Source organism: Rhinoderma darwinii, chromosome 2 (assembly GCF_050947455.1).
Source record: "Rhinoderma darwinii isolate aRhiDar2 chromosome 2, aRhiDar2.hap1, whole genome shotgun sequence".
Lineage (NCBI taxonomy): Eukaryota > Metazoa > Chordata > Amphibia > Anura > Rhinodermatidae > Rhinoderma > Rhinoderma darwinii.
The window spans coordinates 234,506,505-234,530,783 of NC_134688.1; the positions used below are offsets into that span (position 1 = coordinate 234,506,505).

Sequence of the window (24,279 nt, forward strand, 5' to 3'; positions counted from 1 at the left end):
ATACCACCTGACTATGCCCCTGATGTACTCTGCCCAGCTTACATATGCCCCTACATTATAAATTGAAACACCAGTAAAACTCCAAACAAAACTACTACCAAGCAAAATCCACGCTCCAAATGCCAAATGGCACTCCCTCCCCTCTGAACCCTACAGCGTGCCCAAACAGCTGTTTACTTCCACATATATGGCATCGCCATACCTGGGAGAACCCTTTTCTTTTCAACAAGTTTTATTGAGTTTTTTCAACAAGGTAAGGAAATATATTGCATAAACATACACAAAAAAAAAAAGGGGGGAGATACACAATATATAATATATCGCAACTGATACAGAAATGTACTAGGCAGTATGTCAAACAGTCAGGACGGTGTTGATAAGAGCATGTAAAAAGAGGAAACAAAATTGAGAAGTGGAAAGAGGGAATGGAAAGAGGGGAACAAAAAGACAGGGAAAGGTAAAGGTGTGGTCGGCCAGAGATCTAGAGAAAAATCATTAGCAAATTGTCAAAAGGCGGTGATCATGGCACCAGGTAGGTGAGAGTAGGCGTAATTGATCCAGGGCAGCCAAAGCAACTCGAATCTGGCAATCCTATCCAATAAAATACTTGTGAGTTTTTCGTTTATAAATATTTGGTCCATTCTGGTTTTGACACCTGCAAAAATTACTGACTGCTTTTTCCAGGAGTGGGCAATAGTCATTTTGGCAGCCAATAGGATGTAAGAAAACAATTGAAATTGTGCATGCGTTAGATCAGAGGGTTTAAGGTGGAGGAGAGCTAACTTAGGATCTTTATGCAAAATTATACCAAACAGACTCTGAGCGAGACCAAAGACTCTGCTCCAGAATCTAACGAGTTTAGGGCAGGACCACCATATGTGGAACATGTCACCAGGCGCGGGGCATCCCCTAAAGCAGGAAGCAGGGTAAGAGGGAAATGCATGCGCAATTCGGCTGGGGACCAGGTACCACCGCATCATAACTTTATATGCGGATTCTAAGATATTCGTATTGATAGAGCAATGTGAAACTGTGCTCCAGATACTACGCCACTCAGCCAGTTCCAGCGTCATCCCCAAGTCCCGGTGCCATCGGTCCACATATGTATGAGGGGTAGGGGATGGATTGTTGAGGAGCCATTTGTATAAGAGGGATATCATCCCTCTCGAGGTTGGGCAGATACTACAGATTCTCTCGAACTGTGAGCAAGAGTCAGATGTTTCCCTGTTGTTAAGAAGAGAAGTAATCCAGTTTTTAAGTTGTAGATATCTGAATATCTCGCCACTGGGGATCTGCTTAGAGGTCTGGAGTTCACAGAACGAGAGAATCCGAGAGTGAGTGGGCGTGAGGAGTTGGTGAACTCTAAGTATGTCATTCGACCACCACCATTTAAAGGCATAATAGTTGTCTGCGCCAGGAGAGAACAAAGGGTTGTGCCATATAGAAATAAGGGGAAGATGTGGAGAAATCAATCTACTGGAATATTTGATAGAGTCCCAGACCGTTAAAATGTGTGTAAGAGAAGGGGAGAGATGTGTAGGACGTAAGGATGGTGGCATCCAGGGCAGAGATTGTATCGGGGTGGGCGACACCTCCGGAATATCCAGGTACACCCATAGAGGCATATTTACCGAAACGTGTAATTTAGGCAAGGATGCTATCATGGCTGCTTGATAATATTTAGAGATATTAGGAACACCCAATCCCCTGTCTGTCTTCAGCGAGCAGAGAGTGGACCTGGATATTCTAGGACGTGTGCCACGCCAGATAAACGAGGATATACGGTTCTGAAGGAGACGTAACATGTGTGGTGGGACTTTTATCGGCAGGGTTTGAAATAGGTAAAGAAGCCTGGGGAGGATTGTCATTTTAACCGCAGAAATCCGTCCAACCCAAGAGAGGTAAGTGTGTTGCCATGATGTCATAGAAGAGGTGAGGGAGCGGATCAGGGAGGGATAATTGGCAGAATATAGCTGAGCATATGAGGGAGTCAGGTGAATACCCAGATAATTTAATGAGTGTCTGGCCCACTGAAAAGGAAAATGGTTACGTATGGAGTGTAGGACTTGTTGGGAGAGATTAATATTTAAGGCGATTGATTTTGTAGGGTTAATTGTTAGCCCAGAAATTGAGGCAAAGTCGGATAAAGTTTTCATTAGGTTGGGAAGGAAAACAGTAGGTTGGGAGAGCATTAGTAGCATGTCGTCAGCAAAAAGGGACATTTTATGTTGCATGCCCGCCACTTCCAACCCTTTGATGTTCTGATTTTGGCGTATCATCATAGCCAAGGGCTCAAGAGCCAAAATAAATAGAATGGGAGATAGCGGACATCCTTGTCTAGTGCCCCGTTCAATAGGAAAGGGAGCAGACTGATAGCCAGCATAGCAAACTTTGGCTGTAGGGTTGGAATAGAGGGCATGCACCCAGGACATAAAGTGACGCTGGAAGCCCCACTTCCCCAAGGCAAAATCCATGTATGACCAGGATATCGTGTCGAAGGCTTTTTGAATATCGAGCGAGAGAAGCATTGAGGCCACATTTCTCCTACGAGCTACATGAATCAGAGATATAACTCTCTTGGTGCAATCACTTGTCTGTCTGCCTGGGACAAAGCCAGCCTGGTCCCCATGGATAATAACGTCAAGGAAGCAGTTTATCCTAGTCGCCATAATCTTGGCCAGGATTTTAATATCTGTGTTCAAGAGTGATATTGGTCTGTAGTTGGTAATTTGGAGAGAGTCTTTTTGTGGTTTGGGGATCATAGCGATATGAGCATGAAGGGTTGATGGGAGAGGGGTTGTACCAGCTCTGAGGGCATTAAAGAGTTGAGTTAAATACGGGACCAGTAGTGGGGAGAGTTTTTTATAATATAAAGGGGAAAAACCGTCAGGACCAGGTGATTTGGAGGGTTTCAACTCCTTGATGGCTGCCTGAACCTCTGCTTCGGATATCTCAGCCTCCAAGGCCACAAGGTTGGAAGGAGTGATATCCGGAAAAGTCAGGTCTGCAAATAAGCCTTCAGCCCTCAAGGAGTCAAATAATGGGGGGGAGGAATATAAGTTGGAGAGAAAATTTTGAAATAGGGAAGTGATTTTATTGGGGTCCGCTGTAACATTACCTGTGGAAGTTCGTAACCTAACAGGTTCCCTTGTCGACACAGGGACCCTCAATTGACGAGCCAGGAGTTTACCCGGTTTATTACTTTGCGAGTAATATCGCTGTTTGGACCATCTAAGTTTGCGTTCTACCTGCTCCGTCAATAGAAGGTCTAGTTCCAGCCTAGTAGCATCTACCGAGGTTTTATTAGCGGTCGAGGGGTTCTGTTTCCAAGTATGTTCCTTTTGTTCTAACAAGCGGTATAACTCTGCGATTTTTCGTTCTCTATTTTTCTTTTTAAATGAGCCTAGTCGAATGAGAGCTCCCCGCAATGTGGCTTTATGCGCCTCCCATAATATAATCGGGGAGGACGTGGAACCCACATTCAGGTCAAAATAGTCCTTTACCGCCGCTTCCACTTGCGCGAAAGTATCTTTAGAGGACAAAAGGGAGTCATTCAGACGCCAGTTAAAGGAGAGCCCCCGTGGGACCAGGGAAGAAAAAGAAACTTCCACTGGGTTGTGATCAGACCAAGGTGTGCTCAATATCTTAGCTGAGGAGCATAGTGGTAGAGATCTTTGAGATGTAAATATGTGGTCAATACGGCTAAACGAGGAATGAGGGCAGGAATAGAAAGTAAAGTCTTTTGTGGTGGGGTGGAGTTCACGCCAGAGATCTTGAAGGTCATGTAGTTGCAACATATCCCTGAACTCAATGGAAGGTGTGTGGGATGTGGATGGATTGGGGGTCGGGGATTTATCCACTGAGGGATTGATTACCAGATTCGAGTCACCCATAACCACCAGAAGACCCCGACGGTTAGCGTCAACCAGCTTAAATAGGTGGGAAAAAAACCCTGTTTGAAAGTCATTAGGACCATAATAACCTACTAGGGTCACTTCTACATCAAATAGTGTGCCGACTAAAATCACATAGCGTCCAGTGGGATCAATAATTTCTGTGTTGCAAATAAAAGGGAGATTCTTTCTAAAGGCAATAACTACTCCTCGCCGTTTTTCGTGAGCGTATGCGCCATAAAAAACGGGGAAGTGTGCACTTAGATATTGTGGTTTAGACGTGGCAGAAAATCTAGTTTCCTGGAGGCAAACTATATCGGCATGGCTAGCTTTGTAGAAATGAAAAGCCTTCGAGCGTTTATGTGGGGAGTTGAAACCCTGGACATTGTGGGAGATTATTTTCAAAGCAGGAGGGGCCATGAGAATGGTTTAATGATCCGACGAAGACCTCTGACCGACAGGGGGAGAAGGAAAGAGGGGAAGGTAAGAAAGGGGAGGGAGAGATAGACTAAATAAAAAGTAATATAAAAAAAACTATGCACATAGACATCGAGAAATGGAAAATGCCCAAAACACGGCATAGAGAAGTGGATAGCAGTACGGGTAATACTACTTGTAGAACCAGGGGGTCACCGGCACCTGGGCACAAAGGTGTGGTAACAACATTTTGTTGGGGTGAACTCAAAAATGTAGCAGAGGTAAAGTAAGGGGAATAAAACTTAATTATATTGACAGCCAATGTAAAGCAAAGTTAACCGAACCCACACAAAATGGAACTGCGGCAGGCTTGGTGTGCTCCACTACTTGTATACAGAAACAGAGACAGTGTTGTGGAGCGGCATATTAAAGTACAGTGTATGAAACAACATCTCGAGCCGGGAAACAGCATGCCCGACACCCGCCGCCCCCAATGGGAGGCAGGGGGCACCCGGCAGGCCGATCCACGGCCCGAGAGAAGTAGGCCGCAACTCCCGGCTGCAATACAGAATAAGAGGCAGTTGAAATGTATGTCCAGCAGGCCATGCATGCAGTGCCGCCATGTGGTGAGGCAAAACATGCATAGCAGGCCAGACCAAAAATCCATAAATGTGTAAGTGGAAAATGAGTGCGGGTAATGCCAGAAGTACTTTGTATGTAGTGAACATCTTAGAAATCAACAAGACAAAACGTCAAATGAGTTAAACTGCCCGTTGCAGAAATCAGTCCCCATCGTAGACAGACCACCGCAAGTGAGGCAGAGTAACAATCCAAGGTTATTGGAAACAAAAAGGTGGACAGTCAGACCACAAGCAAAAAGCACTCATCCATCAGGCTGGGTCGTCACGAACATTGGGTATGGCACCAAATCTCCCAGGTGGTCTGCGTGGGGGAACTTTCTCCCAGATGGGGCGAAGAGGAGGTCTGTCGCGGCGCGCCTGAGACGTTTGACTCGGTCTGTCAGCCTCCACAGGTAAGAGTTGCAGGGTGACCAAAAGTTGCTTGAGGTCGTCGGCTGAGCTGGCAGAGTAGAACTTATTATCCACAGAAAATTGGAGTTTGAAAGGGTATCCCCAGCGGTATCTAATCTGACGATGTTGTAAGACGGCCAGCAGGGGTTTCATATTCCGCCGCTTTTGGATGGTGATCGGGGAAAGATCGGCGAAGATTTGATATTCGTGACCCTGGAACAGCAGGGATGAAGCAGCTCTGGCTTTTTGAGACAGGGTTTCTTTAGTAGCATAATAGGTAAGTTTCACCACTATATCCCGTGGCCTACCATCTTGACGTTTGGGACCGAGCGATCTGTGGACCCGATCCATCTCCAATCTGTCTATAGGGAGGCCTGGCGCCAATTCCTGGAACAGGGCAGTAACCGAGGAATTAAGATCTTCGTAGGTTTCAGGTAAACCTCTAATTCGAAGGTTTCCCCGCCGCGCACGGTTTTCAAAATCCTCTAGTCGGAGCATAGTGGAATCCAAATCTGCCCTCAGGGAATCGAATTCAGCATCGTGCGCATTTAAGACTTCTATGGTGTCATCCATTTTAGTCTCCAGGACATTTGTCCGGGCTCCCAGCTCCCGTATCTCCCGAGTAAGATCCCTGGACAGCTTAGAAGCTGTAAGTTGTAGTTCCTGCTGTAGAAGCTGCTTAAATTTTTGAAGCAGGGAGGCATCTCTAGTAGTAAATTGTGGATCGGGTTGCTGGGACCCGTCCTCCTGCGAGTCTGCTACGAGCTCGGGTGAGGCCTGTATGTCGTCCTCTGAGCCTGCCGACATGGCGGGAGAAGTTGCGCTCTCAGGCGTGGGGGCAGGGACGGAGGACTCCGGCGGTTTTAAGTCCTTTCGCCCCACTAAATTCTTCCGGACCATGAACAAACTGAGCTGGGGGTCGACTGGGGGAGAAAGTGGGGTGTGATAGCGAGATAGTTCACCTCAAATGTTAGCGTCTGATAGCTGTTGTGCCCAGGAGTCGCGGAGCTACCTCAGCATGCGGCCATCTTGGTTAGCAGCTCGCGAGCGCCCCCTGGGAGAACCCTTTTAACAATTTTTGGGGTGTGTGTCTCCAGTGGCATAAGCTGGGCATGACATATTTCCCACTGAATTGGCATATCTAGGGAAAATTTTTTACTTTGCACCATCCGCAGCGCAATCATTTATAGAAAAGACCTCTGGGGTGAAAATGCTCACTACACCCCTTAATAAATGCCTTGAGGGGTGTAGTTTCCAAAATGGTGTCACTTGTCAGCGGTTTCTTTTATTATTTCACATCAGAGCCTCTGCAATTGTGAATCAATACTGTGTAAATTGCCAAATTAGGCCTCAATTTCGCATGGTACTCTCTCACTCCTGAGCCCTGTCGATGGTCCAGGCAAAAGATTAGGACCACATGTAGGGTGTTTCTAAAACCGGGAAACACAGCATAATAATTAGAGAGCTGTCTTGTTATGGTGGCACAAGCTGGGCACAACATATTGGCATATCTATGGAAAAAATACAATTTTCACTCTGCAACATCGAGTGCACACTAATTTCTGCAATACACCTGCAGGGTTAAAATGCTCGCTACACCCCTAGGTGAATACCTTGAGGGGTGTAGTTTCCAAAACGGGGTCCACTGTTTTAGTCCCACAGGGGCTTTGCAAATGCGACATAGCAACCAGAAACCAATCCAGCAAAATCTGTACTCCAGAAGCCAAATGGCACTCCTTCCCTTCTGAGCCCTAGTGTGTGCCCAAACAGCAGTTTATGACCACATATCGGGTATTGCCGTACTCAGGAGAGATTGCTTTACAAACGATATGGTTCTTTATTTATTGAGAAAATGAAAAATTTGGAGCTAAAGATATGTCTTATTGAAGAAAAAGGATTTTTTTTATTTTCACTGCCCAATCCTAATAAAATCTATAAAACCCCTGTGGGGTCAAAATGCTCACTACACCCGTAGATTAATTCTTCAAACGGTGTAGTTTCCAAAATAGGGTCACTCGTGAGAAGTTTCCATTGTTTCGTCTCTTCGTGGGCTTTGCAAATGTGACATGGCCTCCGCACACCATTCCTGCTAAATTTGAGCTCCAAAAGCCAAATGGCGCTCTTTCCCTTCTAAGCCCTGCCGTGTGTCCAAACAGCCATTTAGGACCACATGTGGGGTGTTGTTTTAATCGGGGGAAATTGCTTTACAAAGGTGGCGCTGCTTTTTCTCCTTTAGTCCTTGTGGAAATAAGAAAAAATTAGCTAAACCTACCCTTTCTTTGAAAGAGTGTCGATTTTAATTTTCATGGCCTACTTCCAATCATTTCTGCAATAAACCTGTGGGGTCAAAATGCTCACTATACCTCTAGATAATTTCCTTGAGGGGTTTAGTTCCCCAAATGGGGTCACTTTTGGGGGATTTCCACTGTTTTGGCACCGCAAGAGCCCTTCAAACCTGACATGGTGCTTAAAATATATTCTAATAAAAAAGAGGCCCCAAGACTCACTAGGTACTCCTTTGCTTCTGAGGCCGGTGCTTCAGTCCATTACCACACTAGGGACACATGCGGGATATTTCTAAAAACTGCAGTATCTGGGCAATAAATATTGAGTTGCATTTCCCTGGTAAAACCTGTGTTACAAATGTTTTTTATTAAAAATGAATTTTTGCAAAAAAAAGGAAATTTGTAAATTTCATCTCTACATTGCTTTAATTCCTGTGAAACGTCTAAAGGGTTAAGAAACTTTCTAAATGCTGTTTTGAATACTTTGAGGGGTGAAGTTTTTAAAATGGGGTGACTTATTCGGGGTTTCTAATATATAAAGCCCTCAAAGCCACTTCAGAACTGAACTGCCTCCTGTAAAAATAGCCTTTTGAAATTTTCTTGAAAATGTGAGAAATTGCTGCTAAAGTTCTAAGCCTTGTAACGTCCTAGAAAAATAAAATGATGTTAAAAAAAAACATGCCAAACTAAAGTAAACATATGGGGATGTTAATTAGCAACAATTTTGTGTGGTATAATTGCCTGTCCTACAAGCAGATACATTTAAATTTAGAAAAATGCCAATTTTTGCAATTTTTCGCTAAATTTTGGTGTTTTTCACAATTACATACTGAACGTATCGAGCAAATTTTGGCAGTAACATAAAGTCCAATGTGTCACGAGAAAATAATCTCAGAATCGCTTGGATAGGTGAAAGCATTCCGAAGTTATTACCACATAAAGTGAAACATGTCAGATTTGAAAAATGAGGCTCTGTCAGGAAGGTCTAAAGTGGCTAAAGAGGGAAGGGTTTAATAGGGAAGCCTTTTGGATTCTCCAAATGGATACCCATCACCCGAAAGGGTTAAATTGGAGGGGAGATCTCTTATATTTTTATTAAATAAATTTTGTTCTCAAACAAGACTTTTTTTAATTATATATTTTTTTTAAATCACATATCTTATTTTGAAGATATGCATAATCATAACAATATTCACATAACCAATAAGAAACATAACACAGAAAACAGAAGATCGTCTTCAATACATTGACATATTGGCGTCAAATTGTGCAGGCTAGAGCACTTGTATGGCCCCGACAAGGAGAAGTCAGAACCAATCAAAGATGCCCACCCAACCGGCATAAAACCAGTACCGCCAGTCATCCACCTCATTCCAGGACTCCTCTCGTTTGGAATAAAGGGTACCACCTAAGCAAATACCTCCTACTCCCTATAATGCAAACTCTGGACCCAGTAGGAACAAGCATTCTTAAATGTGGAAGATTGGAGATGCTGAGACACGATCATTCTTTCATGCATACAGATCGAGTTGACCAAATTAATAATTTCTTGCACATGAGGTTGAGCATTAGACTTCCAATGTCTCATTAGGATTAGTTTGGTAGCTGTAAAGATATGTGCAATGATTGTCCGTGCGGTGCCCGGGAAATCTCCTATGCCTATTAGCAATAATGCGAATTCTGGTGTAAGGGGAAAACTCAGTTTTGTAACCGATTGTGCCACATGGTGGGCCGCTAGCCATAATGGTTGAATTGTCGGACAAGTCCACAAGATGTGCAAGAGAGTTCCTGGATCTCCACATCTCCTCCAACAGAAAACAGAGGTTGTATGGAACATTAAATGAAGTCTGGAGGGAGTGAAGTACCATCTCATGTTAGTCTTAACGATTGCTTCCTGGAATGAGGTACATCTAAACAGCTTATACACACATTGGAATGTTCTCCTCTAAAGGACAACCCCAGGGGGCGGAGTTTGGCTGCTGAAAGAAATGGCCGCTTGATCTCGGGGCTCCTGCCACATCATATGTATACAACGGCACACAGCGTAGCTAAGTACTTTTAAGTACTTCACCACAGCACATTACCTGCAGGATACCTCGGGGCACTTGTCGGGTGCGTGCGGTGAGCAGACCGGGACCCGCAGCTGGTGGAAACAGCCTCTTGGAGCGGCGGCCGGACTGAGGGAGCGTTGGGCCGGAGCTGCCACATGGTGAGGAGGACGGCAGTGTGAGGACAGCGCTGAACAAAGCTGACACACAGATCTTGGAGCAAGATAACTCCGGTAACGGGGCTGGTGTGCCTGAGGTGTGAGGAGGATCGGGGAGAAGGAGGAGAAGGTGTGTGAGAGCTGGGACCGGAGTGAGAAAGAGCTGGACCTCGTCAGCCATCGGTGGCTGGATCATTACACAGCTGAATATCTCTCTCTGTAGAGGACTTAAATCATCCTTGGCCTCATAAAATCTGATATATTGACTGTTCTGGTGGAGGTCACATATTCAGGCCTGGGTAGGCCTGAGAAGCCACGGCCTAAAGTTGTGCAGCGATCCAGGAGGTGTATGCCCTGCTCTTCACATTTAAAGTTGGCACTTATTTTGCTGCTGGGCTGGTGTCTGGAAGCTATCCTCAAACAGAGGCCTCTCTGGAATAGGGGGTCTGTCTACTCTAGTGTATAACACTGCTAAGTGGCCTGTATTCCTTTGCATACTTATCTGCTGGTGTCTGGTACTTGTAGTTCTTATCATCATGACAAAAAGGAAGGGCAAGGCAGCTCCTAGAAAACGCACAGAATATTTTGGAAACCCTGCTTTGGGACCTGCTGAAGAGTTGGCTTCACCGGCTCCCCTATTACAACCGCAGGTACGCACTCCCTCACCTCGGGGCTCTCCCCTGAGGGCAGAGGTCCTTACAGAAGATAGTCTCTTCTTGGGACTCGGAGCAGACTGGGAATGGGTGTTTGAGAGGGTCCTCATCTTCTCCTACAGCTTCACATACACATGCAGGCCCAGATCAGATGGAATGCTTGCAAGCGGATATGCTGCCTGTCTCTCCAGCTGTGATAGCTGCTCATTGTGATCTTCAGCAATTCCCTTCCTCTACTGACCAGCTTACAATGGACACCTTGAAAAATATGCTTGTTATGCTCCAGAATGGCATTAATCAAAGCGTCTCTTCTTTGGTCCGGAAGCTTCAATCTAATGTAAATACCTTGGGGGATCGCACTGATCATCTTGAGCGCAAAATGGAAGATGTCAGTACAGCGCACAATGAATTAGTGGATGCGCACACGGCACTTGAAGAAGAGGTTAAATGGCTCAAAACCAAGGCTACAGATGCTGAGGATAGGTCCAGACGGAATAATATTAAAATCAGAGGTATTTCAGAAGATGTGGCTCCATCAGATATCCAAGCATTCCTCAAACGTCTCTTTCTCATTGTTGTACCCTCTCTTTCGGAACTGGATCTTACTATAGATCGGGCTCATAGGGTGCCCAAATCCAAAGCCGCTCCTGAAAAGGCGCCGAGAGATACGCTGACCAGGATTCACTTCTACCATGTAAAGGAATGCATAATGTTCCAATCCAGGAAGCTTAAAGTGCTGCCGGCGCCGTATTCTTCTATCTCCCTGTTTCCGGATCTCTCTGCAGGCACGCAGAGAATTTTTCCCGATGACAAAGCTATTAAGGGATCACAACATCAGGTATAAATCGGGATTTCCAATCAAGCTTCTGATTAACCGCAACGGTACCTCGATTACAGTGTCTTCAGTGGAAGAAGGATTGCGGTGGCTGCAGAAGTGGGATATCGGCTCAGCTGGTTCTGTGGGACTGGCGGACAAACGCAGATCTCCATCGCACGTTACCAAGGAGTGGGACACTGTGAGATCTAAAAATACCTGAACTGTTTACTTCCCTGTAAGCTTTTCTATATATGACCCGAGTATCCAATTCAATATGACATGCTAAAGTGGTTATACGCTAATATGGTATTATATTCTCATTGAGTATTGTATGATGTGTTCTCTCCCCCAGGAAATTTGGTGCTCACTGAGCATTATGTCTTTGGGTTCATTTGTTTTTATTCTTTATATTTGTTCTTTCTTGTTCAACTGTTTATATTCCAGGAACACCAAGTACTACATAACAGATCGGAGATCCAGGATTGTGGATCGGATGGATTTGGGGAATGGGGTACAGTACGATACAATTGTTCGACGATTCCGCAGGGCATCACAGCACTTGATTTTCTACCAGAAACATGGTACTGCATATTTCCTCCATTAATGCTAGAGGACTTAATAGTCCATTTAAACGCAGTCTCTTATGGCGAGAGGCTAGGGCCCTTAAGTGTGAGGTGCTTTTCGTGCAAGAAACGCACTTTCATTCGGACAAAACTCCCAAATTTTCTAATAAATTTTTCCCTCACGTATTCACCTCCTCTTGCCCAGCTAAGCGTAAGGGGGTTATGATAGCCATTAAGTCCACAGTTGCTTTTAATATGAAGTCCCTCATTCAAGACCCACAGGGTCGATATTTAGGACTTGTCTGTGAGATTAATAATGTGTTATATACCTTTGTTAATGTTTACTTCCCTAACAAGCGTCAACAACACTATTTCCGTTCGCTGTTAACCAAAATTAGATCTTTTACCCAGGGTCTTTTGGTCTTAGGAGGGGATTTTAACTCAATAGGGGATCCTGGAATGGATACCACTAATAAAAATAGACTCACGGTGCCATTGTCCCAGGTTATGGTGGAGGAAGGCTTGTATGATGTGTGGAGGTGTCAGCATGGAATGGAAAGGGACTATACTTATTTTTCGCAATCTCATCTTTCATATTCTAGAATTGACTCATTTCTGTTAGATGGTAGAGCTCTTGTTCAAGCCCAATCCTCTAGTATAGGAGACATTACGTGGTCCGACCATGCCCCAGTGTCACTCTCGCTGGCGGAAAAATTTTCATCACCCCCCCCCCCTCCCAATGGAAACTGAATGATTTTAGCCTACATCACCCTGAGCATGCGGAGTATTTGAAATCAGAACTGTCTCACTATTTTTCCACCAATATAGACACGGTTTCTTGTCCTCACATTCTATGGAACACTCACAAAGCCTTTATGAGAGGGTTAATTATTAAAGCCTGTTCCCGGGTTAAACGGAAGAGGGAGGCGGAGGTTGTTGCAACTACACTTAAAATTGCTGATCTAGAAAATAGGAATAAATCTAACCCTTCCCCTGGTGTGGCTTCCGAATTGCGAGCTTTACGATTGTCCTTACAGGCGTTATTGGCTTCACAACATGATATCTTTCTTAAACGTATGCAGGTACAAACATATGTCCATAATAATAGAGCTGGGGCGTTATTGGCGAAAAAATTTAAGCAGACAGCATTGCGCTCACGTATAGCTTTTTTAATAGACGATAATGGTAATAAGATCATTGACCCTAGAGGGATTGCTGATCGGTTTAGGCAATATTATAGCTCTCTCTACAATTTAAAAGACAATTCTGCGACATTTCAGCCCTCTGCTTCCGAAATTACTGAGTTTCTGGACTCGGTGTCCCTACCGAAGATTTCAGAGAATCAGTTGAAGGCCCTGTCTGAACCCTTTACCCTAGAAGAGATAACCCAAGCTATTTCTGCTCTAAAACCCTTTAAGGCCCCTGGACCGGACGGATTCACTAATAATTATTATAAGTGTTACCCCTCTATTCTAGCTCCACATTTACTAGCAGTTTTTAATAAAGCGGTTTCTGAGGGCGCATTTCCTGCTGAAATGTTGTCTGCTACCATTGTTACTCTCCCAAAACCGGGGAAGGAACCAACTGACCCGGCAAATTTCCGCCCAATATCATTATTAAATTCAGATATAAAAATTTACGCGAAAATCCTGTCCAATAGATTATACAATATAATTCCAAACTTGGTTAAATCTGATCAGGTGGGATTTGTGTCCGGGCGGCAGGCTCCGGATGGGACAAGGCGGTTTATTGCTCTTGTGCAATGGGTGGAGGCTTCTCGGACGCCTTCTCTGCTGTTGACCTTGGACGCGGAGAAGGCCTTTGACAGGGTAAATTGGAGGTATCTGTCTCACATTTTGTCGCGCTTTGGACTGACGGGTAACATTGGCTCCGCAATATCGGCATTGTACTCTAATCCTTCGGGTAGGGTTTTGACCTCTGGTTTTCTTTCTGACCCCCTCACAATTAGTAATGGTACACGGCAGGGGTGCCCTCTGTCCCCTCTCATTTTTGCTTTGGTAATGGAGCCGTTGGCGGAAGCAATTAGGACCAATTCTGACATAAAAGGTATTAAGGTGGGATCTGCGGACCATAGGATAGGCCTTTATGCAGATGACGTTCTTATATCTATAACTGACCCCTGTACGTCATTGCCTGCGTTACAAGACTCTTTAGCGGAGTTTGAAAGAGTTTCTTATTATTCGGTTAATGCTTCTAAGTCCCAGATATTGAACTTGGGGGTTGATTCCCAAACTAAAAATAGGCTGACATCTCAGTATCCATATAAGTGGCAGGAGGGCAGTATTATGTATTTGGGGGTGTATATCACGAGCCCCAGCTCCGCACTTTTCTCTAAAAACTATATGCCTTTGTTGTCTAAAATATCTAAAATGTTAGAGGGGTTTTCAAAGCCAATGATCTCGTGGGCAGGGAGAGTGGCGGTGGTGAAAATGATGGTGTTACCAATTGTGTTGTACCTATTTCGTACTGTTGCTATTCCTGTGCCTATTAACTATCTCACGAACTTACAGAGAATTATCACTAATTTTATCTGGGCAGGACGGAAACCCAGAATTCGTGTTTCCACTATGACTAGGCACTGTTCTAGTGGAGGAATGGGAGTCCCGGATGTTAAGAAATACTATCACGCAACAGTTCTTTCTCATCTTAAACACTGGTGGAGGGGGCATACAGATCTCAGATGGGTGGAGATAGAGAGGGCTGCTGCAGCTCAACCCTTGATTTCCTTGTTGTCTATGGGTAGACCCTCCCGGTGGGTGCCGCCTGTCCGCCTTTCCTCGATAACCGCATCCTTGTCTTCATGGCAATTTTTAGTGACTTCCACACCTATAACGGAATGCGTGGCTCTGAAACTATTACCGCTGGGATATACTTCCACGTTAGTGCCGGACCTTCATGTCGAAAACTGGGTACTAGCTGGGTTGAACACTATAGGTTCTCTGTATGATTCCGCCATTTTATTTTCGTTCCAACAACTGGTCCTCAAGTATGGACTCCCTCAGAGGGATTTTTATAAATATTTACAACTCTGTCATGTTTTACACTCTCTAACAATAAACGCGCCCTATTTTCCAGCTACTGCATATAGATTCTTTACTAATGCGAACAAGAAACTTAGGGGCATATCGTTGTTTTATTCTGGGTTCAGTAGTACAGTGTCCGCATCAAAACCCGGCTATTTCTAGAAATGGGAAGCGGATTTAGATCAAGAGGTTCCGCTCAAAGATTGGTATACGGCTATTCATTGGGTTAGGAAAATTTCCAGGGGAGCTAGCCATTGGGAAACTGTGCATAAAATTCTCTTACGTTGGTATAGAACTCCCTCCCAGATAGCCAAAATTAACCCCCTGTACTCTCCCCTGTGTTGGCGGCAATGTGGTTTCCCGGGGAACTATATGCATGTGTGGTGGCAGTGTCCCTTGGTGTTTATATTTTGTAAGGTGGTGTTTACCCTTATTAGCTCTATATCGGCTACTCAGATCTCTCCCTCACCTGCCTTAGCCTTATGTTTCATAGGCTTGTCTGATATCCCTGCACAAATCCGACATGTAGTAGGTCATATTATCCTAGCCGCTAGGTTGTTAATTGCTAGGTCGTGGAAGTCTTCTGCTCCCTTAACGGTGGCAGAATTGGTAAACTTGGTTAAATTTGATTATGTTATGGAAAGGATGGTGGCGGTACGACTCAACCAGGTTGAAAAGTTCACTGTAAATTGGTCTATATGGTGTGCCTACTTGAACTCCGGGGCTCTCCCTCACTAGGATGTTAATGGGAACTCAACCCTAAACCCTGAATGTGTTTGAATTTAAACGGTTTTTTGGACTCTCTAATACCTATGACTTTGTATGTATGGGATTGCGTCCTGGAATATTGTTTGGTTAATAAGTTGTAATTTTCCTAAAATAGTATGTTACTATGATAATATGTCAACAGTGTAATGCATAATATTCTGTGACCGTTATGTACGGCCATGTTGGCCTCACTGTTTGCAATGTATTCTATGTTTTACAAAAATTTTGAATAAAGAGTGAAATTTAAAAAAATAAAATAAAGGACAACCCCAAATCCCTTTCCCACTTAAACATGGCAGCAGTTTTAGTAAATTCACACTCCTCCCCTAGTACATTATAATAAAACGAGATCCCCTTACATTTCCTACGAGAGGAAACAAGATGTCGAACAACTTCCCCCGCAACACAATTGGATTTGAGGATAGAACGTTGGAGGAAATCTCTCACCTGTAGAACCTATAGAATTCCCCACCAGAGAGGCCGAATCTGGTCCTAAGGTCTTGGAAATGTAGTGTGTCATGACTGTCATATAGATCATGTATCGAGCCAATACCCAAATCTCTCCAGTTAGCCAGATCAAGATACGGGATCTGATCTTCTAGGAAGGATAGAGGAAGATGCTTTAGCGGGATCCGCGAGTCTTGTGAGGATGTGGATATGAAGTGAAGCCATATATTGTTGGTTATTGTGATTGAAGTAAGGCATGTGGGCTAGTTTACACAATGCCATAGAGTATTTACCAGAAGGTACTGTAATGATGTGCACCCACTGATATGCGTCTCAATATCCACCCATTGTTTGTCCCCAGGGTTTTTCCACCAAAAGGATATCTGGTCCAGAATACAGACCTCATAATAGTCTTTAAAACTAGGCATCCCAAGGCCCCCCAGCCCTGCTATGTTTAGTAAGGAGTGTCGCCGCAATACGAGGACGTTTGCTGTTCCACACAAATTTTAAAAGCATGCTATGAGCTTGCGAAAAAAAGGATTGTGAAATATGAATCGGTAGGGTCCTAAAGAGATAGAGCAACTGGGGGAGAATCAGCATTTTATACGCTGCCACCCTCCCGAACCAGGATATGATAAATTTAGAGTATTTGGAAATGTCTTCACGAAGGACCGCCAACATAGGGGGAAAATTTTTCTGGTAAGTCTTGTTGGAATGGAAGGTCAAATGAATGCCCAGGTAAGAGATTTCCTCACTACGCCAATCCAATGCAAATTCACTTTTCAATCTTGAGAGAAGGCGCGGAGACACATGCATGGGTAGAATCTGAGATTTGTCCCTGTTCAATTTATAATATGATACTCGACTGTATTGGTCCAACACATCAAAGGTTGCAGCAAGAGAGGCTAGGAGGTTTGAGCACACCAACATGATGTCATCAGCGAACAATGCTACTTTATGTGTGGACCCACCCTAGCCCCAGATATATTTGAGGAACGACTTTTTTTAATTTTTACACCCCCTATTGTTCAATTTTCAATCTCCTTTGGATTAAGGGAGATTTTTCTAGACAATCAGGCTGATGGAGACTTTTGCCTATTCCATTTGGCCTTTAGAAATTTGCTCTGTGCAGGCCTGTTGCTAGGATTACAATTTATAACGAACTTCTATATATATAATATATGTTATTACAAGTCAAGTAGTTTATTTACCCGGCATCTGCACACTATAGTTACATATTCCTAGGTATACATGTCTAGCGCTTCAGTACGCACATTCGATTTTTCAAAATGTTTGGTTAATTCTGTCTTTTGTCAAAAATATTTTTTTCAAAAATTATTTATTTTGTCAATTTTTTTGTTTGGTATAATTTTTTACAAACTAAATATAACCTTATTGATATAAAATTGCTGCATCCACTGGTATAATTCATGTAAGTTCAGTTGCGTATTTTAATTTGATATATGTAAAAATATAGGGACTGGCTTTTCTTGCTTTCTCTTGATATTTTCTATGTTTGATACACACTTGGATTATATCTTAGCTTATATTGTGATATTTTTTCTATTTTTATAAAGTCTTGTAGTATTACTTATTTTCTGGTAAAGACGGCTGTGTATAAATTTTCACATATGGTCTTATATATTGCAATCTTGCTGAATAATTGATCTGTTTCTACAAACTGTGTTAGCATTGCTTTTAATTAGATGTGTCAGGATTGGCTAATGTTGATTTTAAAACACATGTTTCAAATCTGTTACGTTATGCTATGAGTAACAACACTTTGTTCGAAACGCGTTAGCGGTAACACACCCTACCTGTGTCCTTCTGGACTTTTACATTTGTGTCCTAATAAAGCTCTTTGATTACTTTTTCAAATGTGGATGTGCTGAGGATTTTTTCTACATTTTTCCACTATATTGGATTCCTTGCCTGCCTGCAAGCCCCCCTTCCGATTGCACTCCATTGAGGAACCACAGATCCCAGGAAGAAACATTGGGTGAGCACACCTGTGGCTTTTGCTGCTATCTTTTTTTCTTTTACTGTAAGTGTATTTTAACACAGGGCGGATACTCTGCGTAAAAGTACACAGCCTGGAGACAAGCCCACAAAGAATTCTGGCTTTGTGGTGCAGTTTTTCGGGCGGAATAGCGGGAAAAAAAGCTTATACTTACCCGTAGTCATGGCGAAGCGTCGCTCTGATGTCCTGCAGCCGGCCTCCTGGGATGATGATTCATCCCATGTCACCGCTGCAGCCTGTGATTAGCTGCAGCAGTCACATGGGATGAAACGTCATCCCTACACTAACAGGCATATTACACTGCAATCCAGAGGTATGCAGTGTTTTCTAAAAGTGATCGCATAGTAAAGTCCCATAGTGGGACTAAAAGAAAAGTTAAACATTATTTAATAAAGTTACTAATAAATAAATTAAAAATCACTAGTAGAAAAACAAAAACAAAAAAAAAACACTTTTCTCCTTAGGGCACGGCCAGACGTGGTGGAATTCCGCTGCGGACAGTCCGCAGTGGAATTCTCCAGCAGCCGTTTTTTACAGTTGTTTCAATACATTTTTAGGCAAGTTAGTTCAGATGTTGCGGAAAACTCCACTGCGGACCATAGGCTGCGGTGCGGAATTTTCAGTCCGCAGCATGCACTGTCTGTTGCGGAGAAGAAGCGGAATTTCACTGCGTATTTCAGCCTTTGCAATGCAAAAACTGAAATCTGTGGCAAGTCCGCAGTTTTTTTCTGCAAAGTCTGAACTATCTGTCAAATATGCAAATGTTGGTGCAGATACGTTGCGTAATTGCCCAAAATCTGCGCCAACATTTGCAGCGGAAAAACTCGGCCACGTCTGAACGTGCCCTAACAAAATGCTTTATTATGAAAAAGCAAAACAATGAAAGAAACTACACATAATTGGTATAAAACTATTAACCCCTTCCCGACATATGACATACAGTTACGTCATAGCCGGGAAGGGGAAGTATGGAGCGGGCTCACGCAGTGAGCTCGCTCCATACGATGCCGGTGTCGGCTGTATGTTACAGCCGACATTTCAGAGTAACTAGCGGCATCGCGCTCGAGCGCGATCCCGCTAGTTTAACTAGTTAAATGCCGCGGTCAATACCGACCGCAGCATTTAAATCGTGGGCTTAATAGATGCCTGTCAGAATCACGATATACTGCAATACAGTTAATAATAGTTAATCAATAAATTATACAGTATATGTACCCAAAATGACGCCAATAAAAAAATACAACTAGTCCTGAAAAAACAAGCCTGCAAATGGCTAGGTCTACTCGCTGGTCACTAAAGGGTTAAAGGCCTATATCAGGGGCCTATTATGTAAGCAAATTCATGTTTTCAGGAAGTAGGCCAAACTCCATAGTGAGAATATTTACAGAAAAATGTTACTGTCTGAAGAAGCATATCTGGAGAATCCCACAGAACAAAACACGAGAGAGTGACAGGAAGCTCAAGAGTGTTTACCTTCAGAAAATTTGTGGATATGGGGCTTTAATATGATTTTTTTCATATGTGTGAAAATTGGCCTGACAAACAAAACGAACAGCAAAAAAAAAAATCAAAAACACAACCAGCCAGCAACTGTTCAATGCATTCAACATCGGGTGAAAGAATGCCAAATGCATAAAAAGGCAGAGAGCAAAGGGACGAGTTTAGAGTTGCCGTGACGACATAGCTAAAAACATTTTGAAAGTTTTTGAAAGTAACACCTCAGCTCCTTCTATTAACCTACCTGTCTAACTTATAGAACTACAATATTATTACTTTTTAAACAGGGAACTACCCGACATCTGTCACATTCCTTATGTCAAAAAAATGTAAAAAGAATACAATAGACAGTAGAATGAAACAAAATAGAATAAAAGCAGAGATGCATTTATAGTGAGTCCTGAGACCAAGTCAATGCCACATGCACGTACCAGTGTTCTGTATCATGGACCTGTGGAAACTTGTGTGCCACAGGATACCCCAAAATCAATACTTCTAGGGGGAATACCTCTGCTATACGGCATGCAATGAACCATGTCACAAGGTTTTAGAGTATTGACACATAGCAGCTTAAAGGATCTCTAAAATACGGATCAGTTATACAGGCGTGTGCATGGACTCATAAGCGGATAAAGATTATAAGGGTTTACAAAAAAAAGGGGTAAAAATAAATCATGAAAAAAAGGCACAAACAAAAATGTGTATAGGAAGCAAACACCATGCCTTAAAACTGTCATATATCATGTGCCGTACAAAAGTTTATTAAAAGTCACAGATATTCCTCAAATGACAGCCTGATTTTAGTACAAAAGTATTGATAGATGATAGTGATTCAATGTGTGTGTCTCATTGTGGCCACTGGTGCCCTGCTGTGTATCTGTAAGGGTATGTTCACACGAGGGCGTCCGTTACGGCTGAAATTACGGGGATGTTTCAGCCTGAAAACATCCCCGTAATTTCAGCCGTAACGGCATGTGCAGGCGCTTGAACGCCGCGTCAATTACGGCCGTAATTAGCGCTGCTATTCATTGGAGTCAATGAATAACGGCTCCAATTACGGCCAAAGAAGTGACGGGTCACTTCTTTGACGCGGGCGTCTATTTACGCGCCGTCATCTGACAGCGGCGCGTAAATTTACGCCTCGTGTGAACAGACAAACGTCTGCCCATTGCTTTCAATGGGCAGATGTTTGTCAGCGCTATTGAGGCGCTATTTTCAGACGTAATTCGGGGCAAAAACGCCAGAATTACGTCCGTAAATAGGCCTTGTGAACATACCCTAATAGCCACTGCAGCACTGTATCTCTGTGTCTCCAATTTCATACAGTTTTCTTCTCACAGGTTCAGACGGAATGCGTGAGAAAAAAAATGTAGCACCTTATTACAGGTATTCTTCCCTAGCAGCATTGCTTCTAAGGCTGGGTTCAAATGAGCACATTACGTCCGTAATGGACGGACGTATTTCGGTCGCAAGTACCGGACCGAACACAGTGCAGGGAGCCGGGCTCCTTGCATCATAGTTATGTACGACGCTAGGAGTCCCTGCCTCGCTGCCGGACAACTGTCCCGTACTGAAAACATGATTACAGTACGGGACAGTAGTTCCACGGAGAGGCAGGGACTCCTAGCATCGTACATAACTATGATGCTAGGTGCCCGGCTCCCTGCACTGTGTTCGGTCCAGGACTTGCGGCCGAAATACGTTCCGTCCATTACGGACGTAACATGCTCGTGTGAACCCAGCCCAGAAGGGAGAATATAGAACTGCAGAGACACAAGATGGCGGCACACAAAGTGAGGGATAACTGGAACTGTAGGGACTGCTGCACAGGCTTTATGATAACCAGTAGTTAAAATAGGTTACAGCTAGGCCCTGTTCACACTGCATTTTACGTGCTGAAATATGCGTTAAACACAGATTGATTAAGCTTCCCATTGACAACACTGGCAAAGCGCGCCTCCAGTACATACACTGTGCTTTTTTACGCGAGCGCATTTAAATTATAAGTCGCATCAAACAAAAAGTGTCATGTAAATTCATTGGTGCGTAAAGTGCACCAAAAACCCAGTAAATGTTCCCATAGTCAATGGGAGTGTTAGGCTGAGTTCACACAGAGTTTTTTGCAGGCAGAAAATTCTGCCTCAAAATTCCATTTGGAATTTTGAGACAGATTTTGCTCTGCCTGCACGCCGTTTGCCACAGCGTTTTTTGTGGCTTTTTTGCTCACGCACATTGAGCGCCACGGACAAAAATGCTGCGAAATACCCTTTCCCTGCCTCCCATTGATATCAATGGGAGGTCAGAGGCGTAGACGCCCGAAGATAGGGCATGACGCTTCTTTTTCCCACAAGCGTTTTTTACCGCTCACAGGAAAAAAACGCCTCCGCCTCCCATTGAAATCAATGGGAGGAATTTTAAGTAGTTTTTTGGCGTGTTTTCCGACGCGGTTCCGCATCAAAAAACGTATGAACTGGGCCTAAATTACATGCCAAAAAACCTGCAGAAAGCGCTCACCAAACACGTAAAAAAAACATGTGGATAAAGCGTCAAAAACAGCTGTATTTTAAAAAGCGCTTCTCAAAATAACTTGTGTATTTGACACATTTACAAGTTGTGTTTTAGCACCGTGTAAACATGCCCTTACACTGTTCTTTTTCCGGTTAAACCCTATTCACATCACATTATGGGCTTCTGTCGGAGGTATACGTCAGGAAGTCCCTCGACATATACCTCCAACAAAAGGCCCAAACGTATCCCACTGTATGGCATACAGTGGGATACATTGCCCAGGGACCGGCCCTGGCAAAACTCCTGAAGTCACTGTGCATTTATGGACAGCGACTTCAGGACTTCCCTATTGCTGAATTCAGCGAGCACAGCATCAACTGGAATACTGGGACAGAGCCATCTAATAGCGCTCTGCCCAGGAACTCCAACACTGTGGAAGCTCCTGACTTCACTATCCCTATATGGACAGTGATATCAGGAGCTCCCCGAGGTATACGTTTAATGTGTGCCATACAGTGGCATCCGTCACCCATAGGCTCCCTAACTAAAAAAACGTATACTGTGTGGTATACGTTTTTTCTGCGGAATCCCTCAGGATGGAATAGTGTAGTCTACTATGCTACTCCATCCTTAAAAAAAAAGTATACCGACGTATACCTGCTCGACGTAGGCCAAAAGGACACTCTTTCGGTCTCCGTCGGAATAACAGACACGTTTAATTTGTATGTCGGTAGCTTTCCTGACGTACAAGATAAACGTAGTGCCTTAACGTGATGTGAATGGGGCCTTAGAGACACCTTTCTTTTAGCATAATATATTTACATGAGGCAAATTCTTACCTTTTTTCAGCATTTTTTTAACTTTAGCATAGTTTCCACATTCTACGTACTCTTGAAGATGTCTTTCAGGGGAGCAGTGTCTAACTGAACCAATCTGTACTGGATAGGGTGGTAGCGTAACCTTTGAATAGGACATAGTTCTACAAGAGAAGAATACAATACTTATTTGTAAAAAGTCAGAGAATGTAAAGAGCGTGAAGAGTCAGAGATCTGTATAAATAATGCCTCATGCACACGACCGCGTGTGTCGGCTGGGTCCCGTCCGCGAGCCATGGAAAGATAGGACATATCCTTTCACCCGCTAAAGTGAACGTGTCTGTGAAAACTATCGGGTGCCACTCGGATGTCGTGAAAAAAACGGTCCAAGTGGCACTCGGTCGTGTGCAACGGGCATTAGGTTCCGCTCACATCTGTGTTCCGATTTCCGTTTAATTGAAATAGGATACAGGGCTGGATCTGTCGTATGACATAAACCACTGACGCCCAACTTACCCCATTGACTTAGAATGGGTTACATCATAATGTCAGTCCTTTTGAAGGCAAAAATAAGGCCACTGACACAGATGTGAACATAGTCTAAGGCTCTGTTCACATCTGCGTCATGGTCTGTTTATAACGGAAACCAGGATGCAGTGCCAGATCCATTGTACGATGAATACTACCAGCGTCCGACGGATCCCATTGCAGCGCTATTTTTCATATCAAATATGACGGAATCTGCAATGGAGGCTTCAAACTGAGCCTTCTACGCAGATGTGAAGAGAACCTTAGTGTAGGAACACACTGGACAGATATGCTACGTAAAAGTACAAAGCATATCCATCCTGGAAACCATAGGGAATTCCACCCGAAAAAATGCACCAAATAGTGGTGGAGTTTTTCGAACGGCAAGTCCACTGTGAAAATCCTGCAGTAATAAAAAAAAAAAAGTTTATACTTTGCTCGGCCGTAGTAATGGCGACGCGTTCCTCTCTTCTGAGGGTATGTTCACACGGCAGCGTCCGTTACGGTTGAAATTATGGTGCTGTTTTCAGGAGAAAACAGCTCCATAATTTCAGCCGTCATGGCATGTTGAGGCGCTTTTTCCGCTGCGTCAATTACGGACGTAAATGGAGCTGTTTTTCCATGGAGTCAATGGAAAACGGCTCCATTTAACGTCTGAAGAAGTGACAGGCTCTTCTTTGACGCGGGCGTCTTTTTTACGCGTCGTCTTTTGACAGCGGGGCATCAAAACAAAATGACCGTCGGAACAGAACATCGTAAGACCCATTCAAATGAATGAGCAGATGTT

General features: G+C 43.8%; 1 protein-coding gene across 6 annotated transcripts in view; it reads right to left on the reverse strand.

Moving 5' to 3' along the window:
• The window catches only part of TEX14 (testis expressed 14, intercellular bridge forming factor), a 532,366-nt gene that overhangs the window by 491,886 nt on the left and 16,201 nt on the right, over nucleotides 1–24,279 (reverse strand). For all 6 annotated transcript variants that reach the window (XM_075852942.1, XM_075852939.1, XM_075852943.1 and 3 more), the window contains exon 2: nucleotides 22,989–23,128. In XM_075852942.1, coding sequence (XP_075709057.1) covers nucleotides 22,989–23,124 — 136 coding nt within the window. In that variant the 5' untranslated portion in view covers nucleotides 23,125–23,128. The remainder of the gene's footprint in view (nucleotides 1–22,988; nucleotides 23,129–24,279) is intronic.